We start from the raw sequence: 24120 nt of genomic DNA on the forward strand, positions 1-24120 counted from the left end.
TAAGCAAGCACAGCATATTAATGAATATTCTGACTCAGGGAGCATAGTTTACATTTATTGGCTGACATAAAACCTCCAACTGGAAGATTTTTTTTTTCCCTTAGGAAAATGTGTTTAAGATTTGCCTGGAAAAGGTCAGACTCTGGATCTTTTGAATCAAAAAAGGCCTCAGCCCTGGGGATTTCTACTTGAAGTTAACACTGTGGCCACAGGGGACGCTAGCTGACTGCTCTCCCATTCTCTCTATGGGAAAGGTGTTGGGAAATGTTTTATGCTTGCGTTCAGATGCTGATTTCTGCGCCGTGCCCAGAGAGATCTGGTTGGATATTGGCATTGTCAAGCTTCTTCTGTCTCGATGCTGTGTAAGAACTGTTTTCCATCACCTCTGGTTGGTTAATACAGAGCTGATCAGTCAGTAGCTGGGCAGGAAAGAAGGGGGCGGGGCTTCCAGGGAAGAGGTCCGGGTGGGGGTGGGGGGGGGGAAAGGAGGGAGAGAGAGTGGAGGAATGAGTTGCCAGGAGAGAATGGCGAGGAGGGGTGGGGCAGGAGCAGACCGAGTGAGCCAAAAATGGCAGGTCTCACCACAGGGCCGGAAGTTGCCGGGGAAGTAGGCGGGGCCAGCATGGTCAGGTCAGAATAGACAAGAACCCTGCTCAACTATAGTGCAAGATGCTTATCAATAAATATACCATTATCAATAAATATACCCTTGCCATTATTTCAGAACTCCGGCAGGCATAGAAAAGCCACAAACACTTCCAGAGAAGTCATCAGGACATGGAGGTTTGGGGCGGGGGGTGGGGGGGAAACTCCCAGCAAGATATGGTATACAAGCTCGGGCTGCAGCAGGTGCCTTCCATCAGCCTCTCCCTTCTCCAGGTCCCTGGTCTTGTTTTGTTGTCTAGCTGAGTAAAGGAACTCTTGTCGCTAGTGTGAACCGGTTCCAGCTTCATGCTCCAATTCACACTGCTCCAGCAGGCTGGGACATCTCACATTGGTGGCTAGACATGGAGAATCAAGGAAACAGCAGAAGGAGGGCTTCCCTCCCTTCAGTGACCCTGACAAGAAGAGAGTAACTAGCCCACCACCTACCCAAGATGGCCACTCCTGCCACATAACTCCACTAACATAACCTCTAAGAAAGACACCTCAAGAGCAAGAACTCTGGAGGGGAGGAAGCATGTGACCATCAGGCCTTCCCCATAGCCATGGTTAATTTCATGTATCAATACGACTGGGCCTCAGGGTGCTCTGGTGTTTTAACTAGAAGTTATGGTTGTGCCGGAGTGTGTTTGGGGATGACATTAAAACCTGAATCCATAGGCTAATTATTGCTCTCCCTAGTGGGAGTAGAGCTGGTTCAATCTGTTGAAGGTCAGGTTAAGAAGCTAGTACCTATGTTTTACACATTAGAAAACAAGCTAGAGATGTCCTGTGCAATGCTCAAGGGCACACAGTCAAATGGCACGCCAGTGCCCTTAATCCCAGTATCACACAATACCCTTTCATTTCCAGAGAGTTCTCCCCTGGGTTCTCCCCTTGGCTGACACGACCCTGTGGTGTCATTCTGTAAGCATTGATTTTACCCCTTTTCTCTCCTGCTTGCCTGGCTCCCGGGCCTGCCTGGCTGTGTAGCTGGGTCACTGCAGAGTCTGACCTCTGGTGCCTACTGCTCCTGCTTTGCACATGTTTTCTGCTTTCCTCCTTTTCTCCATTCTCCCTCCCCCGACAGAACCTTTAAAACCCGCTAGATTAGATCTGAGAGAGCTATTCAATGGGATAAAAATCAAATCACATGCCGAGAGCTGTTTAAAAAGGTATGAATAAGGAATCATGTGACTGTGGGGGTAAGGAAGCCTCCCTGAGGGGGAGACGCTGAGCTATGATGGGAAGGGTAAGTATATCGGGCAGGCAGGAAGGGAGTGAGGGGCATGGAGGTTTGCCCTGGAGTTGACATGCAGATTCTGGTTTCTGTTCATTCCTGGGATCCTAAGCCTCCCAAAACCACCTTTGGGATGATCACTATCCCCTTCATATGCTGAAATCTCAGTATCTCTAAAGATGTGACTTAGTTAAAATATGGTTAGATCCTGATCTGCTATGACTAGTGACCTTATAAGAAAGGCAAAGTGGGTCACAGGATCAGAGGAAAGGCTGTGTATGAACTGCGGAGCAAGGACTCTGTCAACAACCTTGGGGTTCTATCCTGGGCTCTAGAACTAGAGAAGGTGGAGGTTTGTGTGGTAATGGAGTCATGTCTTCATAAAGCTGCCATGTGTTGACAATATTGAGGCTGGGGGTGTTGCTTAGTGGTGGAATGCCCTGACCTTACCGATGTAGAAAAAAAGTCAAAATGAAATATCATAAATTAAAAATGCATCTGGTGGGTGGTGGTGGTGTATACCTTTGGTCCCAGCACTCAGGGAGGCAAAGACAGGTGGATTTCTGAGTTCGAGAACAGCCTGGTCTACAGAGAAAGCTCCAAAGTGGCCAAGGCTACACAGAGAAACCTTATCTGGAAAAACAAAAGACAAAAAAAAAAAAAAAAAAAAAAAAAGCAAAAAAACCCAAAAAACCCAAAACAACAACAAAAAGTGCACCTAATATGTCTATATTGGCAAATGCCATAGTTCAGCCTTGCCTACCGTAAACATGCTTGGAATGCTTACACCAGCCTACAGCTGAGCGCAATTGTCTCCCATGCCACGACCCTGATTCATAATAAAGCACTGGGAACTTCATGTAGGTTGGTGAACTCTGAACTGACCATGGAAAGCCTATGGTTGCACGGGATGCTCTGATATTACCTCAGAGTTGAAAGTCTTTCTTAGAGGGCAGCTAAGGCTGAAACTCTCTAGCTTCGCAGAAGCGGCCAAGCTGGCTGGTTCACAGCACGAGGGCTTGACCTTGCTGTGCACTTACACTCTCTCCAGTCAGTCCAGCTCTGCTGCCTCCCAGAGCCTCTTCACATCAGCTCTAGGGTATGATGGGTGCCAATTAACACTTGACAAGATTTCCCGATAGCTGCTAGGCTGGCTGTAATGGGAAGTGTCCACCCAGAGGCTGGCAGACAAGACAGGAGAGAGGCCTGTAAGCCAGGAGGGAGGTCTGGGTAGGCAGGGCCCCTGAAGCTAGGGTCAGGGCAGGAGGACTCTGAAGACAGGGTCTATTTACCTCACTGCTGTACTCAGAACAGCTCTCACCATGGGTTTTACACAAGAGCTTCTTGGGGAGAAATGCAGCTGCCTAGAACTCAAAACTCAAAACAAAGGCCTCATTGCTTTGATTCCTTTCCTGTGAAGAGAGGAAAGAGAAGGGAAGGAGACAGATTGGCAAAGCTGGAGGCTGGTCTCCTTCCAAGGCAGCAAAAGCACCAATGGTGTGACTCATACTTAGCAAGTACTTCTTGGAAAAAAACTATGAGCATGGGAAATGCTTTTAAGCGTAGTGAAGGCATGTCTGGCAAGGTGTGCTACTCCCCTGCCTCACAGCAGATGTCTCACAGATGCTTCACAGCTAAGCAGGGCTGAGCTGCCCTCCGAACCAAGCCAGTTTCTTTCTTTGGGATTCCAAAGAAGCCAGTTGTGATCTGCTAGGTTCCCACCCAACATAAAAGTCTCTTTTAGCAAAAGGAATGGAAAATACACTCCGTTTTTAGAGAACCGTTGCTAATAACACTTTACCTCCAACCCGTCAGTGCCAAAGGGTAGTGATGTAAGAAAATGATTTTCCACCAAATGCACAGGAAGGGCATATTTTTCTTCAATATTGATGTGTTCCGTTGCTAGGAGATAGGTTTGGAACAGAATTCCTAGGCCAAACTGTTTTAGAGACAGATGTTTAATGAGCATGACTTTTTAAGGGAACTCTCTGCATTTATAATGAGGGTCAAGGTAGGGAACCCAGGCATTTCTGAAGCAGAAAACAATTAAGTAGTCACCTAGCACCTCTCTAATGGTATATTCATAAGAGGCGGTTATGCTATGGTGAAGAAAAGTTCTGTTTTAGGAAAATCCAGGACTTGCTGTTTACCAACCAACTGGCTTGAATTCTCATCTACAAAATGGAACAATTTTTCCTAAGTTTGTAGTGAAGTATAATAAGTAAAATATCTTTACAATATAAAATGTTACATGGAAATATCACATTGCTCACTCTAAATGTAAGACATTAAAATAAAACATAGAAACTGAGGTATGTAACTGGAGTTGTGGCTATGTTGTGGGCTCTTTTTTTCTTCCACCCGTCTCCACCCCTCTTCTTCTGCCCTTTCAACCACCTAACACTTAGTAGGAGAGAAAAAAAAGAATAGAGGGGAAAGGGAGAAAAATCATTAGACTACTTCCTGCTGATTAGGGGCATCAAGTTCCTTAGGGCAAGTTTGATCCTACCATCAGGATATCTAATTTCTTCTTTTCATCTCTTTGCACGACTACTTGACAAACCACATCCAACTACCAGCTGGCCAACTAGCCCCTCCTCTCGGGCCCTAGCATTTGTATATCCTCTGAGAAGTCCCCATATGTCACACACTTGCAGAAACTATCTTCAGCAGGCAAAGTCACGCCCCTGTTAGAGTATGGGGAAAATCACAGTCAGCTGCTGTAGACAGTCTGAAGCAGCCCCATACTGGACACTGGGGATTAAAATGAGAACACATTCTTATAATATTTATGCATTTTTAAAGAAACCAATATTCTCACTCCAGAGGTGCACAGAAAACATCTGGGAGAGTAATAAGAAGATGAGCTAGTTGAATTTTGTGCCACAACCATGGCTCATATTTTTATCATTTTTATAAATGTCAAGTTCGAAAATGCCATATTTATTATGGACTTCTAAATTTTTGTAAGAGTCCTCCATGTTTTCTCACAGTGTAATTTCAATGTAACTTCTAACTTTATTTTTCACTTACTCCACATACTTCCCAAAGCGGTTGCTATTTCTGCCCATATTCTTGCATTTGGTTACCTCAAGGTTGAACTGATATAAAAGAATGTAGTATAATGTGAAGAATGAAGAGAGGTCTTTCAATGTAAAATTAAAAAATATGTATATAGTTCATAGATATAGATTAGATATAGATATAGATATATGAATTGCTATGTAGTTGTATTTTGTTGTGGAATAAGAACCCCCCCCCTTATTTCCAAATCCCCAGAATAGCCAACTGTTCAGATACACAGAGGAGAGTCACCCACAGACAGTGGAGCTGTTGGGGTGCCAGCATTCTGTTCCAGGCTTCGGGGACTCAGACACATGGAGAGGCTGAGTACAGATTTAAGGTGTCTGTGACTTGGAAAGTTTTACAATATATTTTTAGTGAGAAAAAAGCTTCAGAGTTGAGTACAGGGTATAACTATATCTATGTGGGTGACTTCCAAAGGATAATTTGCTCTCTTGGTTTGGTTTTATGAATATTTTTATTGTTATTGTTTTTAAATGAACTAAAAATCCCAAGGTATGCTGAGTTGTTACCAGTGCTTGCTACAAATCTAATGTAATATTCTTGTTACAGATTTCAGTGTCTGGGCACACATGGGCCTCACTGAGCTCAAAGACATTTACCAGCATCCACCTGCTGAGGATCCCCAGAGCTCAGAGCTCAGGCCCTCTGTGCCTGTGGTATTCTCTGACCAAATGAGGAATATGCATCCTAAACTACCCTCCTCTCCCATTTCTTTTCCTTCCTAAGGCATCTCTTATTTCCTCAGAGGCTTTGTGGTGCCCAGAAGCTGTGAAGTTGTAACGAGACTTACCGTGACCCTTTCACATGCTCGAGAATGAAGTCAGCATGAAAACGTGGGACCAACGGGTCCTTCTCCCCGTGCACAATAAGGGTGGGGCACTGAACCAGGGGCAGCAAGTGCCGACAGATGTTGCCTGAGAGACAAGACCACAGGGAGTCAATGGCCTTAGCACAGTCACTCTGCAGAGATGCCCTGCTGCTAGACTTTGGATATCAATGCTTCCCAAAGCAGCAAAGGCTTGGTCCCCAGAGAGGTGCCATTAGGAAGTAGTGAAAGCCTCAGAATGTGGCCTTGTGGGACATCCTTAATCACTGGGGACATGCACCTGAAGGGGATTGTGAAACCCTAGCCTATCCTCTCTTCCCTTCTGCTCTCTGACTTGGGAAGTGGCTGGCTACCTCACTCCAGATGCAAAGCAAAATGGCCACTTGTTCATTGGCTGGAACCTCTATAACAAGCCAAAGTAAGGCTTTGCTGTTATCGCAGGTGTTTTGTAATCCACTGACATGCACGTCCCTCTGCGTCTTGGCTTTTCTATCAGTGGAAGCAACTTGATCTGGGCTCTCTCCAGTAGTAGCATTATTAGGCTCTGCTCTTCCTTTCCTGTGCCCCGTCTGCTTGTGTTGATGCTCTACTAGTAAATAAACAGCTTTTCTTGAGTTAAGTTCATTATTCACATAAAATGATAGAAAAATCAAATAAGCACACAGGTCTTAAGTTACAGAGGCAGCCTTTCAGTCATGTAGATGATGTCTGGCATTTGAAGCTTTGTCCCTTGAGTTTATGTTTCAGTGGCTGAAGTCGACCCAGTCCTTGGGGTGTGGAAACTTGACATTGAAGTTAGCCTGTATGGAGAACACAAGCAACTCTTCAGTGCTTGTGCCTTTATGACACTCCTGACGACTATACCTTGGTGACTCCTTGCCAGCTAGAGCTTCAGTCTCAAACAGCAATGATCACAGTCACCCGTGGTTAGCGGTACTGAAGGTTCTGGGTACCGCACTGAAAGGAAGGTGCTATGGCACTGAGCTGGCTGGGATCCCGTACATGTGGCACTACCCACTGGGCAACAGGCCGTTGCCCTTCTCTTTGGCTGGGGATTGCTCTCCTCCAAGGAAGAGTCACCAGTTGCCTGGGTCTCTGAAGCACTCACTCCTCTCCACTCACTGGGCAGCACACACCCGCCAGCTGTATGAGGCGATGCAGACGAACGCCACCACTTTCTGCAGCAGGATCTGTTAATGCTTAAAACACTTACACTTTTTGAGGGGTGTGGGGGAAGACACGTTTTTTGCTGGACTGGTACTCACTATATGGACCCAGGCTGGCCTCAGCCTCACAAATTCACTTGTCTGCCTCCAAAGTGCTGTGATTAAAGGCACATGCCACCATGCTAAGCTAGCACTTAATTTTAACTTGTTCCATGCCACCAAACATTTATAAACTAGATGCTTTTCTCATAACAGCACTTTCATGATAACTGTCTGCAGCACTCTACCACAGATGAATGTGTATTATCCCACTTAACTCCCCTCAAACCTTAATGAAGTAGGTATTAGTATGTTCTCTAGAAATCAAGTCACTGTACAAAGCCATCCTGACAGCAAGTCAAGGTCTGAACACACAGCCACAGACAAAAGACTCCTGTTAGATCAGTAAATACGAGAGGGAGAGGAACTAGGTCCTGCTGTAACATGATGTCCATATTGGATTTTAGTCAGGATGTGTTTCTTGAATTGCTGATTTAACAAGTTTTACACTGTCAAGGAGAGCTGTGCCATGTGGCTTTGTAGCATTTTTTTTTCCTGTTGTTTTAAGGTATAAGGAAACACACTTTAAAGATTTGTTACTATGCATGAAGATTGCATTTCAACAGGATCACTGTAAGGCACGGATTTGTTCTTTTGAACTTAAACCAGACATGTAACATTTCCACAGTCCCTTTCATTGCAAAAGCTTTGATGTTACAGATGATTCATGCTGGAAAGGATTACCTAATAGATTAAACTGTCCTTTCAGACTCAAGCATTCTATAACTGAATGTCCCCGGGACTGAATCTTAGCTACTCTATTCTTGCAGCAATTACAAAGATAAAAAGAAGAAAGGGGTCAATAGAGAGATACCCAGCGGCTTGCTGCAGTTTGGATCTTAGTATTTCCCAAGGGCTCCAGTGTTAGGGCTTGTTCCTGAGTGTGGAGAGGAAGGGAGGCGGTGGAACCTTTAAAAGGCGGAGCTTAGTGAAAGGTCACATAGGTCATTGGAGGTGTGCCTCTGGAGGAACTGGGTTTCATTTTTACCAATGAGGTAATGGCTTTGCCTTGCCAAACTCTCATCAAGATTCAATGTGCCATCCGGCCTTAAAGGCGGTTGTTTCCTGAGTCATGGATGAAAACCCCCAGAATTAAGTCACAATACACCTTTCCTCTTAGTGAGCTGATTGTCTCAGACATGGGTCCTGGTGACAGAAAGCTGATTAAACGCATACATTTGTGTTTAAAAATGAAAACAAAAATAAATTTAAGGATGTTAATTCTTGCTAGGAATCTTGCTAACTTTTCAGATAAACAAAAGGAGCTATTTGTCTATAGATAAGGACACTTGGTTCTGAAGATGGAGAGAAAGTTGAACAATCTCTTCCCCCTCGCTGGCTTTGCTGGGGCTGAAGATCGTGGCAGAGATTTTCTCCTGCTTTGTCCAAGAAGTAAAATAAGTAGTAGGCAGATCCACTTAGGGGAAATGTCTATATGCTGGCTGTCTTTCTAATGACCTCTTCTTCAATTAGAAGTAGAAACGGAGGTTTCTGGAGAACAGATTTGTGCAGACACATAAGTAAAGGACTGAAGGGAAGGGAAGAGATTGCTGTTAATGCTTCACCACAAACCTTTACTCACATGGTTCTGTCTGGCATTTACCCTAATTACACAAGGACTTGTATTGTGCACGATAACCAGTGTCTCTGTTCACGCGATAACAGTGTGGGGATTATGGGTAGGTTTATTTATCATGGAGGAACGCTGGGAAGCCAAGTGAAGACCTCAAGCCTGCCCTGCAATTAGCAAAGGAACCATTAGTCCATGCAACGTACCCTCTGGCAGATGTTTAAACTGGTTTATGCCATCCACCCACTTCTTGCAGGTTTCAGCGAAGTAGTCATATCCATAGAGGGCTTCCAGGGGTTTCCTTGTCTTCTCACTCCATTTAGAAACATCTCGGATACCTGAAAAACCAAAGGGTGGATACGGATGAGTCTCACACTAAGGTATTACCTGGGAGTAAGCTAAGTCCAGAACACCTCTGGGTCTCACGCTCACATCCCTCTTGCTGGGAAGACTTTCCTCAGCATGGGCCTGACTCATTCACATCCTCTAGGTCTCTGCTCAGATGTTAGAGAGCCCCACCCCCACCTGCATGCCCTCTGTGACTTTCCCTGTCCATCTGCTCTACTGAGCACTTATTGCTGCTTGGCAGGGTTTTCTGCCTTCTGCCTGATTGTCCATCCCCCCTCCGGGATGGGGTCCCAGTGCAATGGTTTTGCATTATGCCTTGCTGCACATCAGACACCCGGCTGGACCTCCCACTACAGTAACATGAAAAATCATTAGTGAGTGAATGACATGAGAACCGAGTTGAATGCTTTCTGCTAAAGTAGTAAAATAAATGCAAACATTTCTCTAATTGGTGTCTCTAGAGCAAGAGTGACATTATAGTTATCTGTTAGTGTCTACTTTAGTTCTATGTCTTCCTTTTTTCTTTTTATCTTTGTAATTGCTGCAAGCATAGGCTTGGAAGCCAGACTGATTGGATAGGAGTCCCAGCTCCTAGACTTACTGTTGTGTGAAATGGGGCACGTTACTTAATCTCTCTGTGCTAATTTTGGAATCAGAAAATATGAATTACATTAACCTTCTAGAATAAACAATACGAAATTACATGGAATTTGCTGACAATGGTGTCTAGCATGTAACACATACTCAAAAAGATTCTTTTGCATTTATATATTTACTTCTGATAATTTATTTGAAGAGGAAGTCATTTCTGTCCCAAAGCATAATCACTACCCAAAATTAGTAATTATGCTTCATAGTCAAGTGCCCAGAATAACCAGTTGAATCAAACTGTTGATTAAAACAGAATTTGGATCCCAAAAGAAACTGATATATCCCCCCTCTTCCTTTGTGTACATATATCCCATGCCAAATACTAGAACCATAATGAACACTTATTAATGTAGTTCAGTAAGCACCAAGGAAGTCTGCTAAGTGTCTGTTTCCACCACTTCAAACTTGGTGGTTTGAATGAGAATAGCCCCTAAAAGCTCATGCTTGAATACGTGGTCCCCAGCAAGCGGGACTGTTTAGGAAGGATTGGGAGGTGTGGCCTTGTTGGAGGTCGTGTGTGCTGGGGGCAGTTTTGAGGCTTCGAAGGCCTATACCATTCCTAGTAAGCTCTCTCAGCCTCTTGCTTCTGGACCAAATGTGAGTTCTCAGCTACTGTTCTAGCACCATGTCTGCTTGCCTGGTGCCATGCTCCTCATCATGGTGGATACAAACTCTAACTCTCTGGAACCACAAACCCCAAAATAAACACTTTTTAAAATAAGTTGCCTCAGTCATGGTATCAGAAAATTAACTAAGTAACTAAGATACAGCTTTCATCTTTTTAAAAAATATTTGTTTATAATTTTTAATGTAAGGCAGTTCATCAAAAGAGATAAACCACAAGATGAAAATGGAGGCAACAGAAAAATTCAACTTCTCACGACCAAAACAATTATCACATCCTTGAAACATAATTTAGAAAAGTATTGTAAAAGATGTTGCAGATTTGCATCCCATAGCGTCCTACAGACAAAGACTTGCAGCCAGCTGCCTATCCATAAGAAAAAACTACCAGGACTCCTGGTTTCTTGGAACCACAGAGCACTGAACTCTACAAATACTGTGTTCTCTCATGATGGCATTTGTTGCTAAGTAGGCCCAGTTAAAGAGATTTGAAATAACTAATGTAAACCAGACCAATCAGACCGCACTGTGGTGGGGCTGCCAGCATCAGTCCTCGCTGTGTGCAGTGTTTTAAGTAAAACAAGCAGGGATGGCGGCAAGCTGACAGTGGATCTGTTGCCCAAAGTGGTTTCTGAAGATGGACAGGCAGGTAGCATACAGAGCGTAACAGACACACTGGGCAAAGGGATGGTTTGTGTCCTGAGTAGCATGTGGCAGCAGCATGTGTGGAGGGAGCCATCAGCCTTTTTCTCACAGTGGCACCCAATTTAGAATGTAAGGATTGATTGCTCTGGAATTTTCCATGAACAATTTCAGAGCATGGCTGAGTGAAGCTACAGAGAGTAGAGCCAAGGTAATGGGAGGCTGTGTTCCAGTCTGAACCCAGTACGCGCTGTGCTCCCGGGTCAATCATTGACCAGGGTGAGACATTTAGCAAGAGGAAAGCATCGAGAGGAAAGACTGAGGTCAGGCTGTAGACACAGAGAGGCATCTTTGTGGCAACCAGATAAGAATCACATGAAGACACAATGAAACTAATTGAAGCTTTGGACCAATTAGATTTAACAGATATATATAGAACATTCTATCCTAAAGCAAAAGAATATACCTTTTTCTCAGCACCTCATGGTACCTTCTCCAAAATCGACCATATAATTGGTCACAAGACAGACCTCAACAAATATAAGAAGATCGAACTAATCCCATGCCTCCTATCAGATCACTATGGAGTAAAAGTGGTCTTCAATAGCAACAAAAACAACAGAAAACCCACATACACGTGGAAACTGAACAATATTCTACTCAATGATACCTTGGTCAAGGAAGAAATAAAGAAAGAAATTAAAGACTTTTTAGAACACAATGAAAATGAAGACACAACATACCCAAATCTATGGGACACAATGAAAGCAGTGCTAAGAGGAAAACTCATAGCCCTGAGTGCCTCCAAAAAGAAAGTGGAGAGAGCATACATTACCAGCTTAATGACACACCTGAAAGCCCTGGAACAAAAAGAAGCTATTTCACCCAGGAGGAGTAGAAGGCAGGAAATCATCAAACTCAGGGCCGAAATCAATCAAGTAGAAACAAAGAGAACCATACAAAGAATCAACAAAACCAGGAGCTGGTTCTTTGAGAAAATCAACAAGATAGATAAACCCTTAGCCAGACTGACCAAAGGACACAGAGAAAGTATCCAAATTAACAAACTTAGAAATGAAAAGGGAGATATAACAATGGAAACTGAGGAAATCCAAAAAATCATCAGATCCTACTACAAGAGCCTGTACTCAACACAACTGGAGAATCTGGAGGAAATGGACAATTTCCTTGACAGATACCAAATACCAAAATTAAATCAGGACCAAATAGACCGTCTAAACAGTCCCATAATGCCTAAAGAAATAGAAGGAGTCATAGAAAGTCTTCAAACCAAAAAAAAGCACAGGACCAGATGGTTTCAGTGCAGAATTCTATCAGACCTTCAAAGAAGAGTTAACACCAATACTCTTCAAACTATTCCACAAAATAGAAACAGAAGGAACACTACCCAATTCCTTCTACGAAGCCACAATTATGCTGATACCAAAACCACACAAAGATCCAACAAAGAAAGAGAACTTCAGACCAATTTCCCTTATGAACATCAATGCAAAAATACTCAATAAAATTCTTGCCAACCGAATCCAAGAACACATCAAAACAATCATCCACCATGATCAAGTAGGCTTTATCCCGGGAATGCAGGGTTGGTTCAATATACGGAAACCCATCAATGCAATCCACTACATAAACAAACTCAAAGAAAAAAACCACATGGTCATTTCATTGGATGCTGAAAAAGCATTTGACAAAATTCAGCATCCTTTCATGCTTAAAGTCTTGGAGAGAACAGGAATTCAAGGCCCATAACTAAACATAGTAAAAGCAATATACAGCAAACCAGTAGCCAGCATCAAACTAAATGGAGAGAAACTTGAAGCAATCTCACTGAAATCAGGGACTAGACAAGGCTGCCCCCTTTCTCCTTATCTTTTCAATATTGTACTTGAGGTACTAGCTCGGGCAATTCGACAACATAAGGAGGTCAAAGGGATACAAATTGGAAAGGAAAAAGTCAAACTATCATTATTTGCAGACGACATGATAGTCTACCTAAGTGACCCAAAAAACTCCACTAGAGAGCTCCTACAGCTGATAAACAACTTCAGCAAAGTGGCAGGTTATAAAATCAACTCAAGCAAATCAGTGGCCTTCCTATTCTCAAAGGATAAGAAGGCTGAGAAAGAAATTAGGGAAATGACCCCCTTCACAATAGCCACAAACAGTATAAAGTATCTTGGGGTGACTCTTACCAAACATGTGAAAGACCTGTATGACAAGAACTTCAAGACTCTGAAGAAGGAAATGGAAGAAGACCTCAAAAAATGGGAAAACCTCCCATGCTCATGGATCGGTAGAATCAATATAGTTAAAATGGCCATTTTGCCAAAAGCAATATACAGATTCAATGCAATACCCATCAAAATCCCAACTCAATTCTTCACAGAGTTAGAAAGAGCAATTATCAAATTCATCTGGAATAACAAAAAACCCAGGATAGCTAAAACTATTCTCAGCAACAAAAGAATGTCTGGGGGAATCAGTATCCCTGATCTCAAGCAATACTACAGAGCAATAGTGTTAAAAACTGCATGGTATTGGTACAGTGACAGGCAGGAGGATCAATGGAACAGGACTGAAGATCCAGAAATGAACCCACACACCTATGGCCACTTGATCCTCGACAAAGAGGCTGAAAACATCCAATGGAAAAAAAGATAGCCTTTTCAACAAATGGTGCTGGTTCAACTGGAGGTCAGCATGCAGAAGAATGCGAATTGATCCATCCTTGTCTCCTTGTACTAAGTTCAAATCCAAATGGATCAAGGACCGCCACATAAAGCCAGACACTCTGAAGCTAATAGAAAAGAAACTGGGGAAGACCCTTGAGGACATCTTTACAGGGAGAAAGTTTCTGAACAGAACACCAATAGCATATGCTTTAAGATCAAGAATTGACAAATGGGACTTCATAAAATTACAAAGTTTCTGTAAGGCAAAGGACACCATCAAAATGACAAATCGGCAACCAACAAATTGGGAAAAGATCTTCACCAATCCTACATCAGATAGAGGGCTAATATCCAGTATATATAAAGAACTCAAGAAGTTAGACTCCAGAAAACCAAACAACCCTATTAAAAAATGGGGTACAGAGTTAAACAAAGAATTCTCACCTGAAGAACTTCGGATGGCAGAGAAACATCTTAAAAAATGCTCAACTTCATTATTCATTAGGGAAATGCAAATCAAAACAACCCTGAGATTTCACCTTACACCAGTCAGAATGGCTAAGATTAAAAATTCAGGAGACAGCAGGTGTTGGAGAGGGTGTGGAGAAAGAGGAACACTCCTCCACTGCTGGTGGGGTTGCAAATTGGTACAACCATTCTGGCAATCAGTCTGGCGGTTCCTCCGAAAACTGGGCACCTCACTTCCAGAAGATCCTGCTATACCACTCCTGGGCATATACCCAAAAGATTCCCCAGCATGTAATAAGGATACATGTTCCACTATGTTCATAGTAGCCCTATTTATAATTGCCAGAAGTTGGAAAGAACCCAGGTATCCCTCAACAGAGAGTGGATGCAAAAAATGTGGTATATCTACACAATGGAGTACTATTCAGTCATTAGAAACAATGAATTCATGAAATTCTTAGGCAAATGAATGGAGCTAGAGCACATCATACTAAGTGAGGTAACCCAGACTCAAAAGGTGAATCATGGTATGCACTCACTAATAAGTGGATATTAACCTAGAAAACTGGAATACCCCAAACATAATCCACACATCAAATGAGGTACAAGAAGAAAGGAGGAGTGGCCCCTTGTTCTGAAAAGACTCAGTGACACAGTATAGAGCAAAATCAGAACAGTGAAGTGGGAAGGGTTGGGTGGGAAAACAGGGGGAGGTAAGGGGACTGATGGGATTTTCGGGGAGTGGGGGGTCCAGAAAAGGGGAAATCATTTGAAATGTAAATAAATATATCAATAAATTAAAAAAAAAAGAAAAAAGAAGGAATCACATGAAGAGTCCAATATGTGAGGCTCAGAAGCCAGGAGAAGCCAGAGAAGCGCCCAGAGTGAGACCAGAGCCTGGCAAGGTGGAGTGCACCTGCAATCTGAGCCACTCCGGAGGCGGAAGCAGGAGGACAGCGGAAGCCCAAGGGCTTGAGGCCAGCTTGGGCAACACACTGAGATGCTGTCTTTAAAAGTGAGGAAGATGAGGCCGTGGGATAGTTCAATCAGCATAGTGCTTATCACACGAGCACGAGGATCTGAGTTTGACTTCTGGAACCCATGTAAAACGGTCTGAATGTAGTAGTGATGCATGCTTGTAATCCAGGTGCTGAGAAAGCAGAGACCGGCAGATCCCTGGGGCTCCCAGGCTAACCGGCCTCAGCTAAGCCGTGAACTCCAGGTTCAGTGGGACATCCCAACTCAGGAAACAACTCCTGACGTGGACCGACAGTCTCCACGTGCACAGCCACATACATATGCATCCCCACCCTGACACATGCATATGTGTGTGTGTGTGTGTGTGTGTGAGTGTCCCTCCTCCCCCCACATAGTAAAAGAGGAGAGGATTAGAACAGAAAGCAAGGCCAGCTCTCAAGGGCCTCAACAACACTGTCCCACATATCAAAGTTAGCACAAACAGACTGTGATGCCAGGGCCATGACAGGACAGTGGCCAGAAAGCCAGCGCAGAGGGAGCCCGTGAAGAGGGTGTGTACTGTACCACGAACAGTAGAGACTGCTTTCAATGGCCACAGGGAGGGTTGGGGGGGGGGAACACAGAGCAGCCAAGAGGGTTTGGTTACAGGGAACGCGCTGGCTCCGCTGGACCGGTGGGCCAGAAGCCTCCTTCTGGGATGAGGAAGTGGCAAGGGTGGTGAGGGAGGGAATCAGAGATGCCATCGTGTGAGCGTGCACAAAGCATTACAAGGTCTTCCAGGTTTAGGGCTGGAGGACGCCTCAGAGGTAGCACTCTGGGAGCTGGTATTGGGGTAACTACTGAGAAGGATGTGGGCAGGGAGAGGGGAAGGTGCTTCGAGGAAGGGCAGCTTATCAATGCAGGAAGCCCAAAGGAAGATAGAGACAGAAGAGTTAGAAACTGGAGTGGAGCCAGCCTGGCGGGGGGGGGGGGGGGGGAGTTGGGGGGGGAAGTTGGGGGGGGGGAGCGGTGAAGCTGAATGGACTGCTTTGACATTCTGGAGGTTTTTTAAGTGGAGATGGAAATGCCTGATTTCTGTCCTACAAAGGATATTTTGCTATGAAGGATGGAATATCCCAAGGTTCTTAGCTAGGAAGGTAAGGGGTATGGGAGAGGAGGATGTAACTCAGAAGTCATTGTGTGGCATGAGCAGAACAAAGCCACCAGGAGATGCAGAGAGCAGAGAGCAGAGGGCAGAGGAAGACTGACCCCTCAAGAGAAGGTTACATGCGTTCAGAGGGCGTGGGCTGTTAGCTGAATGACAGAAGGAAAGGTGAGTAGAGATGGGAGTGGTATTCAACTTTAGAACAAGATAGTCCCGGTCCCGAGGGCATAAAATAAACCTTAACAAATTAAAAGAATTGAAACCATGCAAATATGTTTCCAAATCTAGAAGAATTAAATGCTAATAGCAGAACGATATCTAGGACACCCTAGGTATTTGGAAATTAAATGTTACATTTCTAAGTATCTACAAGTGAAGACAAAGTCTGAAGAGATATTACAAAAGATATTTTGAACTATCTTTTGATGAGTGAAAATGTAACACAGTAAATCTGTAGGTACTGTGATGGCTAATCTTGGTTGTCAACTTGACCGCACCTGGAACTAACTAAAACCCAAGCGGCTGGGCACTCCTGTGAGGGATTTTCTTAATCAGATCATTTGGAACAGGAAGGCCCACTCTACATGTGGGTGGCACCTTCTGATGACAGCCCAGATAAAAGGACAAGGAAGAAGATTTCTTTTTGCCTGCTTGCCTTCACTCTTGCTGGCAAGTCCATCTATCCTGCTGCTGGCTGTGCTGGCTAGTTTTATGTCACCTTCACACAAGCTACAGTCATTTGGGATGAGGGAATCTCAACTGAGAAAATGCTCTCACCAGATTGCCTGTGGACAAGCATGTGGTGCATTTTATTGATTGATGATTGATATGGGAAAGCCTGGCTCACTGTGGGTGGAACTCGTGAGTGCTGTAAGTGTACTGACTCAGCCAACAAAGAGGAGACCAGTAAGCAGCATCTCTCCAAGGCTTCTGCTTCCATCCCTGCCCCCAGATTTCTGCCTTGAGGCTCTTGCCCTGATTTCCCTCAGGGGAGGAGTGTGACCTGAGAGTTGTAAGGTGAAATATACCCCTTTCTCCCATAGTTGCTTTTCGTCATGGTTTTATCATAGCAATAGAATACTACCTAGGATACTGCAGCATTCCTTCATCCGTATTCAAACTACCTTCTTCAGGATTCCAGTGTTGACTGAAGACCAGCAGCTATTCAAGCATTCTCCAGGCCTTCAGAATGGGACTGCTAAGACATCCAGCCTTGCCAACAGAGACACTACTGGATTCTCAGTTGCTCCAGTGTGAGACAGACTTCTTGGGCTACCCAGACTGCCTCCTAATCTATAACTGATAAATCTAATCAATCTAATAAATCCCCTTTATATGTAAAGGTGCTTAGCTCTAGCAGCTCTAGAGGAAAATTTACAGCATTAAATGATATATAAGAAAAGACTAAACATCTCAAATCAATAATCTAAGATTTTTTACTTTGAGATTAGAGGGAATAAAGCAAATCAGAACCCAAAGCAAGCAGGAGGAGAGCAGAAATAATGCAAGACGGAAAACAAAAACAAGTTTAAACAACATTAGAAGCAGATGCTTTGAAAAGACCAGTGACTGGCCAGGCCCAGAAGAGGTGACACAGATGACCAATGTGGCCATGGGAGGTATTTTTACAGACCTTACAACTTAATGCATGACTCAAATGTCTAGAGGGAGTGCTCCTGATGAGTTAGAAGTACACACTGTCTTTGACGATATTATACTTGCTATGGTGAGAACCATGCAGCAGAGGACCAGAACAACCACAATGCCGCCGAAGGAGAGAGAACACAGACACCTATTTTATAAAGTTGTGGGCTGGGATGTAGTGTGGTAAAGAGGAACTACAGGGAAAGGGGCAGTATTTCGGAGGAGAAGCAATGTCTACCCACTGAGGCAGAGAGCAAGGGCCCAGTAAGAGAAGTGGAGGATTTGAAAGAAGCAAAGGCGTCAGGTGCCAGAGGCAGCAGGGGCTCCTGGACAGCAACAGCGGAACAGGAACTCAGAGCCAGGATGGTGGGGGACAAGAGGAGGCCAGATTAGGATTGCTTTCTAAATCATCTGTTACTTTAGAGTTTCGGATTCCTTTAAAAACAGGAAGAGCATAGAGAACTAAGATTCTAGAACAGGATGTAGCCTCTAAGTAGCTTACAATGAGAATAGCAGAATACCTGGAACTTTCCAAATGCAGGGCTCTGCAAACTTATGTCAGGGAGTAATATTTCAGGCTCTGAAGGCCAAGACACCCATCAAACACATAATATAGGCACAGCTGAGAGAGAAAATTCTGGACCCACTGGGGGGTAGACCTCTTCTGTTGGGGCATCTATAGTCTAGTAGAGGCAGAGAAAGCTTCCAGTGAGAAAGGGAGAGTCACGATAGGCCAGACTGGCAGGTAGAAGCAGTCGGAGGCCCAGGGAGCCTCTCTTTAGCCCTCGTGACCCCAAACCTGGGGAACCCCTCTGAGAGACACAATTCAGAGATTTTCCCAATTCAGAAGCCTTGCTAGAGACTTCAATGCCAAGGCTGGGTGCCGAGTAACTGCCAACACTACCATAAGCCCTGGCTATGGTGCAAGCCGGGCAGAAATGCTGAGAGTAGAAGAAAACTGAGGAAGAGTTAAGAGTGTAGATGCCCCAGCTTGGTCTCCAACTCATGAGCTAACTTACATTGGTGCCTTTAATTTGCAAAAGCAAGTGGGAGACTGGAGTTGCGCCACAGGCTGGAGGTTACTGGTTCCACTTTCGTGCCCCTAAAGACCTCAAGGAGAAGCTTAAAGGAGGCCTTAGCCAAGAATACCGTATAAGTTGTTGTAAGCAAAACACAGGTTCATTTTTCAGCCTAGTGCTTCCTTTAATAAGCATTAATGTATTAATGTATTCATTCGGTCATTCATGGTTTGTATTTTGAGATCAGGCCTTTAATAATCATTATATTAATTAATTAATTAATTAATTAATTCATTCATTCATTCATTCTTTTTTGAGACCAGGCCATGCTATATTGCCCATGCTGGCTTCAAACTCAGAGTTCCCTGGCCTTGACCTCCCTCCCGAGGAGCTGAGACCACAGGCATGTGCTGCCACAAGTGGCTTTCTCATATTACTTAAAATGAAGTTATGAGTAACACTCACAACACCTCCGCCTTCTATCAAGCTCACTCCTGCAGTAGTGAGTGTAAATACTGCTGTTCCAGAGCTTTGGCCTGAGTCATCCAAGTTTCACTTCTGGAAATAGAAAGCTATCCATTTCTAGGTTGGTTAAATTAGGTGACTATTCTGAAAACTCACTCTTCTTTTGACCTTAGAGCTGAGAATTGCAAGTGGATGAGAGGTGACTTGTCAGCCAACACACATCAAAACAAGAGACGAGGAGGAGGAGGAGGGAGCAAGGAAGATCATCGTGACTGTGCCTAGGACGGGCAGCACTTACCCTGGTAAATCCTGCTGTCTTCCTCAGTGACATAGGCGTTCGCTCCCCAGATCACCATCTTGCGGATATAAGAGGGGTACTTTGCAGCAGCGATGAGAGCAGTGATGCCACCATCACTCCAGCCCAGGAGGGAGACCTGCTTGAACTGCAGCACCTGTGGGTGACACAGCAGGATCACGGCATGGTCACCTCTGCCCTCTGCTGAAAGAACCTGGGTGTGGCGATCAGGGTTCTGTACGTCTGCCACTTGGAGACCTGGTGTCATTTAGCTTTGCTACCTTGTAATTATCATAGAACCCTCAAGACTATTTTGACTTATGTGGGAATCATATCTTCTGCTTGGATAAAATGTCCAAGTACTGAATCAGCAGCAATCTGCTGTTAGTTGGGTGTTGCAAGCACTGTGTGTGCGTGCACCTGAGCAGGCCTCCGAGGGCGGTTATGTAGATCGGAGAGGATCTTAAGGTAAAATGCATCCGGGTATCTGGTGAAGCCACAGCTGCAGTTGTGGGCAGAGCTGGCTAGAGACAAGAGGGAGCCTGGTGTCACAGGAAAGCTGTATCTGTCCTTGGGTGAATCAACCAGGACCCCAAAAATGTGCTCAGCAGAGTAAGTTGACAAAGCAGAGAGAAGAGGTGTCTAGAAGTAAAACAGAGTGTCTGAAAAGATTAAAGTTAAGGAACTAACAAACGCTAGCTGGGATACTTGCTAATGGTATCCCACATATACACACAATCTCTGCAGTATCATTTGACATTAATATGTAGAATGAGGATCTGTATTTTCTATAGTCTACCACACTGCCCCCTGGATTCATTTACCAGAAGACAGACTCAGGATTTATACAATATTGCTTATAATTACAAAAGCAACAAATGTCCATGAGCAACTTATAACAAAATGTAGGTCAAAATTAAGTCAACCATTTACCAGTAGATGATGTGTGGAATAAACCAGTGCATATTTCCAGTGAGATTCAACAGCTCTCTTGATCCTGCTGGGGTTATACAATCTATACATAGCCACACCTCACCAGGGATAGTCACATAGATGGTACCAAGAGCTATACACATATGTGTAATACAGAGCGGATACCTTGGACAGGGGATATCTTAAAAGTTGGGGTGGGTGAGGTGGAGGCAGGATGGTTGAGTAGCATCACTTGCACTGGACCACTCAGAACATCATGACATTTAAAACTCATGACAGACGGCTACAGATAACATTAATGAACTTGCATTTTAGAAAGAGAGAAGGAAATGTGTTGAGAGTTTTTCTCATAAGGAATTGATAAATGTTGGGGACAGGGTTGGGGAGACAGTGGTGTTGGCAAAGTGCTTGTGGTACATGCATGAGGATCTGAGTTCTCTCAGGACACATGTAAAAAGCTGGACACAGTGGTGCATGCATGCAATCCCAGCTTTGAGGAGGTGGAGACAGGGGGATCTGGGGCTTGCTGGCCAGTCAGCCAGCCTAGCCTACATGGGGACCTTCAGGCCAATGAGTGACCTTGTTTCAAAAAAACAAGGCACAAAGCAACTGAGCAACAATGGTTGATGAGACAGACATGTTTAACCTGGTTTGAACATTATGCAGTATATTATACTGGAACCGTATTTAACCCCATGGCATGTACAGTTATTTTAATGTTTTAATGTATAAGACAAAAGTAAACTTAAATTATAAAACATTGCAAGTTATGAATGAATTATTTCTGGAACGTTCCAGACCATAGTTGGCCATGGATGAGTGGAGCCACAGACAGCGAGACGAGACCATGGAGAATGGCCAGTGGTAATGAGCCTGTTCATCCAGAAGGGAAGAGTAAAACGGAAGCATGCAAGGTACGGTATGATACCATCAGTGCTACATGCCTGTAAGCCCAGCACTTAGGACAGAGGCTACCCTGCTACACGGTGAGTTTGAGGCTAGCCAGGACTACATAGCAAGATCCTGCCTCAGAAAACCCAAATAACCAAATAAAATACTGTGTTTGCTCGAAAGCTCTGACTCTTTACCTTCACCTACACAATAATTAGAGGGCAAGATAAAAACTGGATATCTCCATCTTCATTTTGTATCTTCTTTACTTTGGATTGGATTCCTGCTCAACTCTGCATGTAGACATGTTAAACATTCAAGGAGTGTCTGTCTAAAATTGCTTAGGTATACCTAAGCAATTGTAACCCCTGTACTGGCCAGTTTTATGTCACCTTGGCACAAGCTAAAGTCAACAGAGAGGAAGCATCTTCAGTGGAGAAAATGCCTCCATAACTTTGGGATGTAGGCAACCTGTAAGGCAGTTTCTAATTAGCGATTGTTGAGAGAGAGAGAGAGCCTAGCGGGTGGTGCTATTCCTAGGCTGGAGGTTTTAAAAGAAGACAGGATGAGCAAGCCATGAGGAGCAAGCCAGTAAGCAGCACCCCTTCATGGCCTCTGCATTAGCTTCTGTTTCTAGATTTCTGCACTGCTTGAGTTCCTGTCCTGACTGCCTTTGATGATGAACTGTGACACAGAAGTGTAAGCCAGGGCTGGAGAGATGGCTTAAGAGCACTGATTGCTCTCCCAGAGGTCCTGAGTTCAATTCCCAGCAACCACATGGTGGCTCACAACCATCTGCAATGGGATCCGATGCCCTCTTCTGGTGTGTCAGAAGACAGCTACAGTGTACTCATATAAATAAAAATAAATTAAAAAAAGAAGTGTAAGCCACATAAACTCCTTCCTATATTGCTTTGGTCATGGTGTTTCATCAGAACAATGGTAACCCTACTAGGACAACCCCATCAAGGCAGAAGGCAAACGCATACAAGCCGCGGTTGCCATCCAGACATGTGCACAGCCTCAAGTCAACTTGGATTCTAGGAATGGTGGAGCCTTACAGACAAATCACCCTGTGAGATGGCAGGATCTTGCTATGTAGCCCTGGCTAGCTTCAAACTCACTGTGTAGCAGGGTAGCCTCTGTGTCCTAAGTGCTGGGCTTACAGGCATGTAGCGCTGATGGCATCACACCGTACCGACTGGGCAGGAGCAGTCGCGGCTTCCTCCGGCCACCTTGCAGAACCAGAACTGAGATAACACCAGACCACACCTGGACCAGGACTGCTTAATTATGCAGACTTCTTGCCACGGTTCCAATTCTTGCTCTCCCTAGGTCTAAAGCTCATGTAACTACCCTGAAGATGGGCCAGCGGGCTTACTTTCCATCTTTTCCAAATGCCAGTTCTGTTTTTAAAATGCTTTCCTGTCTCTCCACCAGCCCTTCTTGTAGCTCTTTTGGGTGGAAGCCATGGAGTTGAACCTCTGGCTTAGGACTCCAGATTCACCTGTATAAAGCTGTGTAGTTCGCTATGTGTGGTGTGGTGCTGTAGGCCTAGTATGTCAGAGACTGAAGCAGAAGGACTGAGCTCTCAAGGCCTGTCAAGACTATACAATGAAAACCTGTCTCAAACCAAAGGGACACAGAACAAAACTAAAACTGCACTGACTTATGCCAGGAGATGGGTGGGAAAGGCAGAGCCTTGGCGTCTTGGCAGTAGCATCGTTAGATAGCTGGGCTCTGTTTCTACTTGGTCCTTTAGTTCTTTCTTATATTAGACTCACATGGTATTGCTTTTGTAAAAAGAAAGAACACCAGGAATTAGAACAAATAAAGATGGGCCCAGTCATCTTCCCACTCCAGAACTTCTCTGGGGCTCACCTTCATCAAGTCAACAGCATCCTTTGCATCCCTTTCAAAAAAGTCCCGCGGGAAATCTCGATCTGGGGGTCTGGACTGTCCGTATCCTCGAGGGTCCCAGGCCACCAATGTGAACCGCTTCTTATTTAGGCTCTGAAGCTGAGGTGCAAAATCCGTCTTTCCGCTACCTGAAAACACCCACTGGGTTATGTTCCACTGAATGTTCTCAGTGTAGCCAACACCAGAGCAAAACAGAAGCAGTAACAATCTTAAAAGACAGTTGTTGTGTTCTTCAAAGTTAACCAGAAAAACTACTGGTGGGGGCCGGGTGTTGTCTCTGGGCAGAGCCCAGAGGTTTATTTCCACTCCTGATGGAGTTAGGACCTGACTCCGGTCTCCCCCTAGTGGGTGATTTTGAGGAAGACATAGGCCCAGAGCGAGGCTCAGGACCAGTATTTTTGTAGTGCTTTTGACAGAACAGCCTTACAGTTTAGTCTTCCTGCCCATTTTTTGGAAGGATTAACTAAGCCTTATTGAAATAAACGTTCAAATTTGATAGTTTCTGGGTATTCTCTCGCTAAGGAATATGACTTAGAAATGATGGAAATCCCAATGGCATCCAGGTAGAAGTCTCATATTCCAGATGTTTTTCCTTAAGCTAATATGAATGCCTCTTAAGAGTTAAGTAGAGGTAAATTAAAACCCCAAAACGTGTGTATTTAAGAAATCAAATTGTATTTTATCAAACCAACTGGAAGGCGCCTATGCCAAGAGCCTGTGATGGCCCTGTCAATCCCCTCCAGCTCAGCCACAGGAGGTGTGTGTGCTCACATTC

The 24120-nt window shown here is 44.4% G+C and overlaps 1 protein-coding gene across 1 annotated transcript in view; it reads right to left on the reverse strand.

Annotated features, from left to right (window-relative positions):
- The window catches only part of Bphl (biphenyl hydrolase like), a 36383-nt gene that overhangs the window by 3509 nt on the left and 8754 nt on the right, over positions 1–24120 (reverse strand). Inside the window, exons 3-6 of the mRNA XM_052156376.1 lie at positions 23307–23473; positions 19605–19758; positions 8837–8968; positions 5760–5883 (exon numbers count right to left, since the gene is read on the reverse strand). Coding sequence (XP_052012336.1) covers positions 5760–5883; positions 8837–8968; positions 19605–19758; positions 23307–23473 — 577 coding nt within the window. The remainder of the gene's footprint in view (positions 1–5759; positions 5884–8836; positions 8969–19604; positions 19759–23306; positions 23474–24120) is intronic.

The sequence above is a fragment of the Apodemus sylvaticus genome, chromosome 14 (assembly GCF_947179515.1).
Source record: "Apodemus sylvaticus chromosome 14, mApoSyl1.1, whole genome shotgun sequence".
Lineage (NCBI taxonomy): Eukaryota > Metazoa > Chordata > Mammalia > Rodentia > Muridae > Apodemus > Apodemus sylvaticus.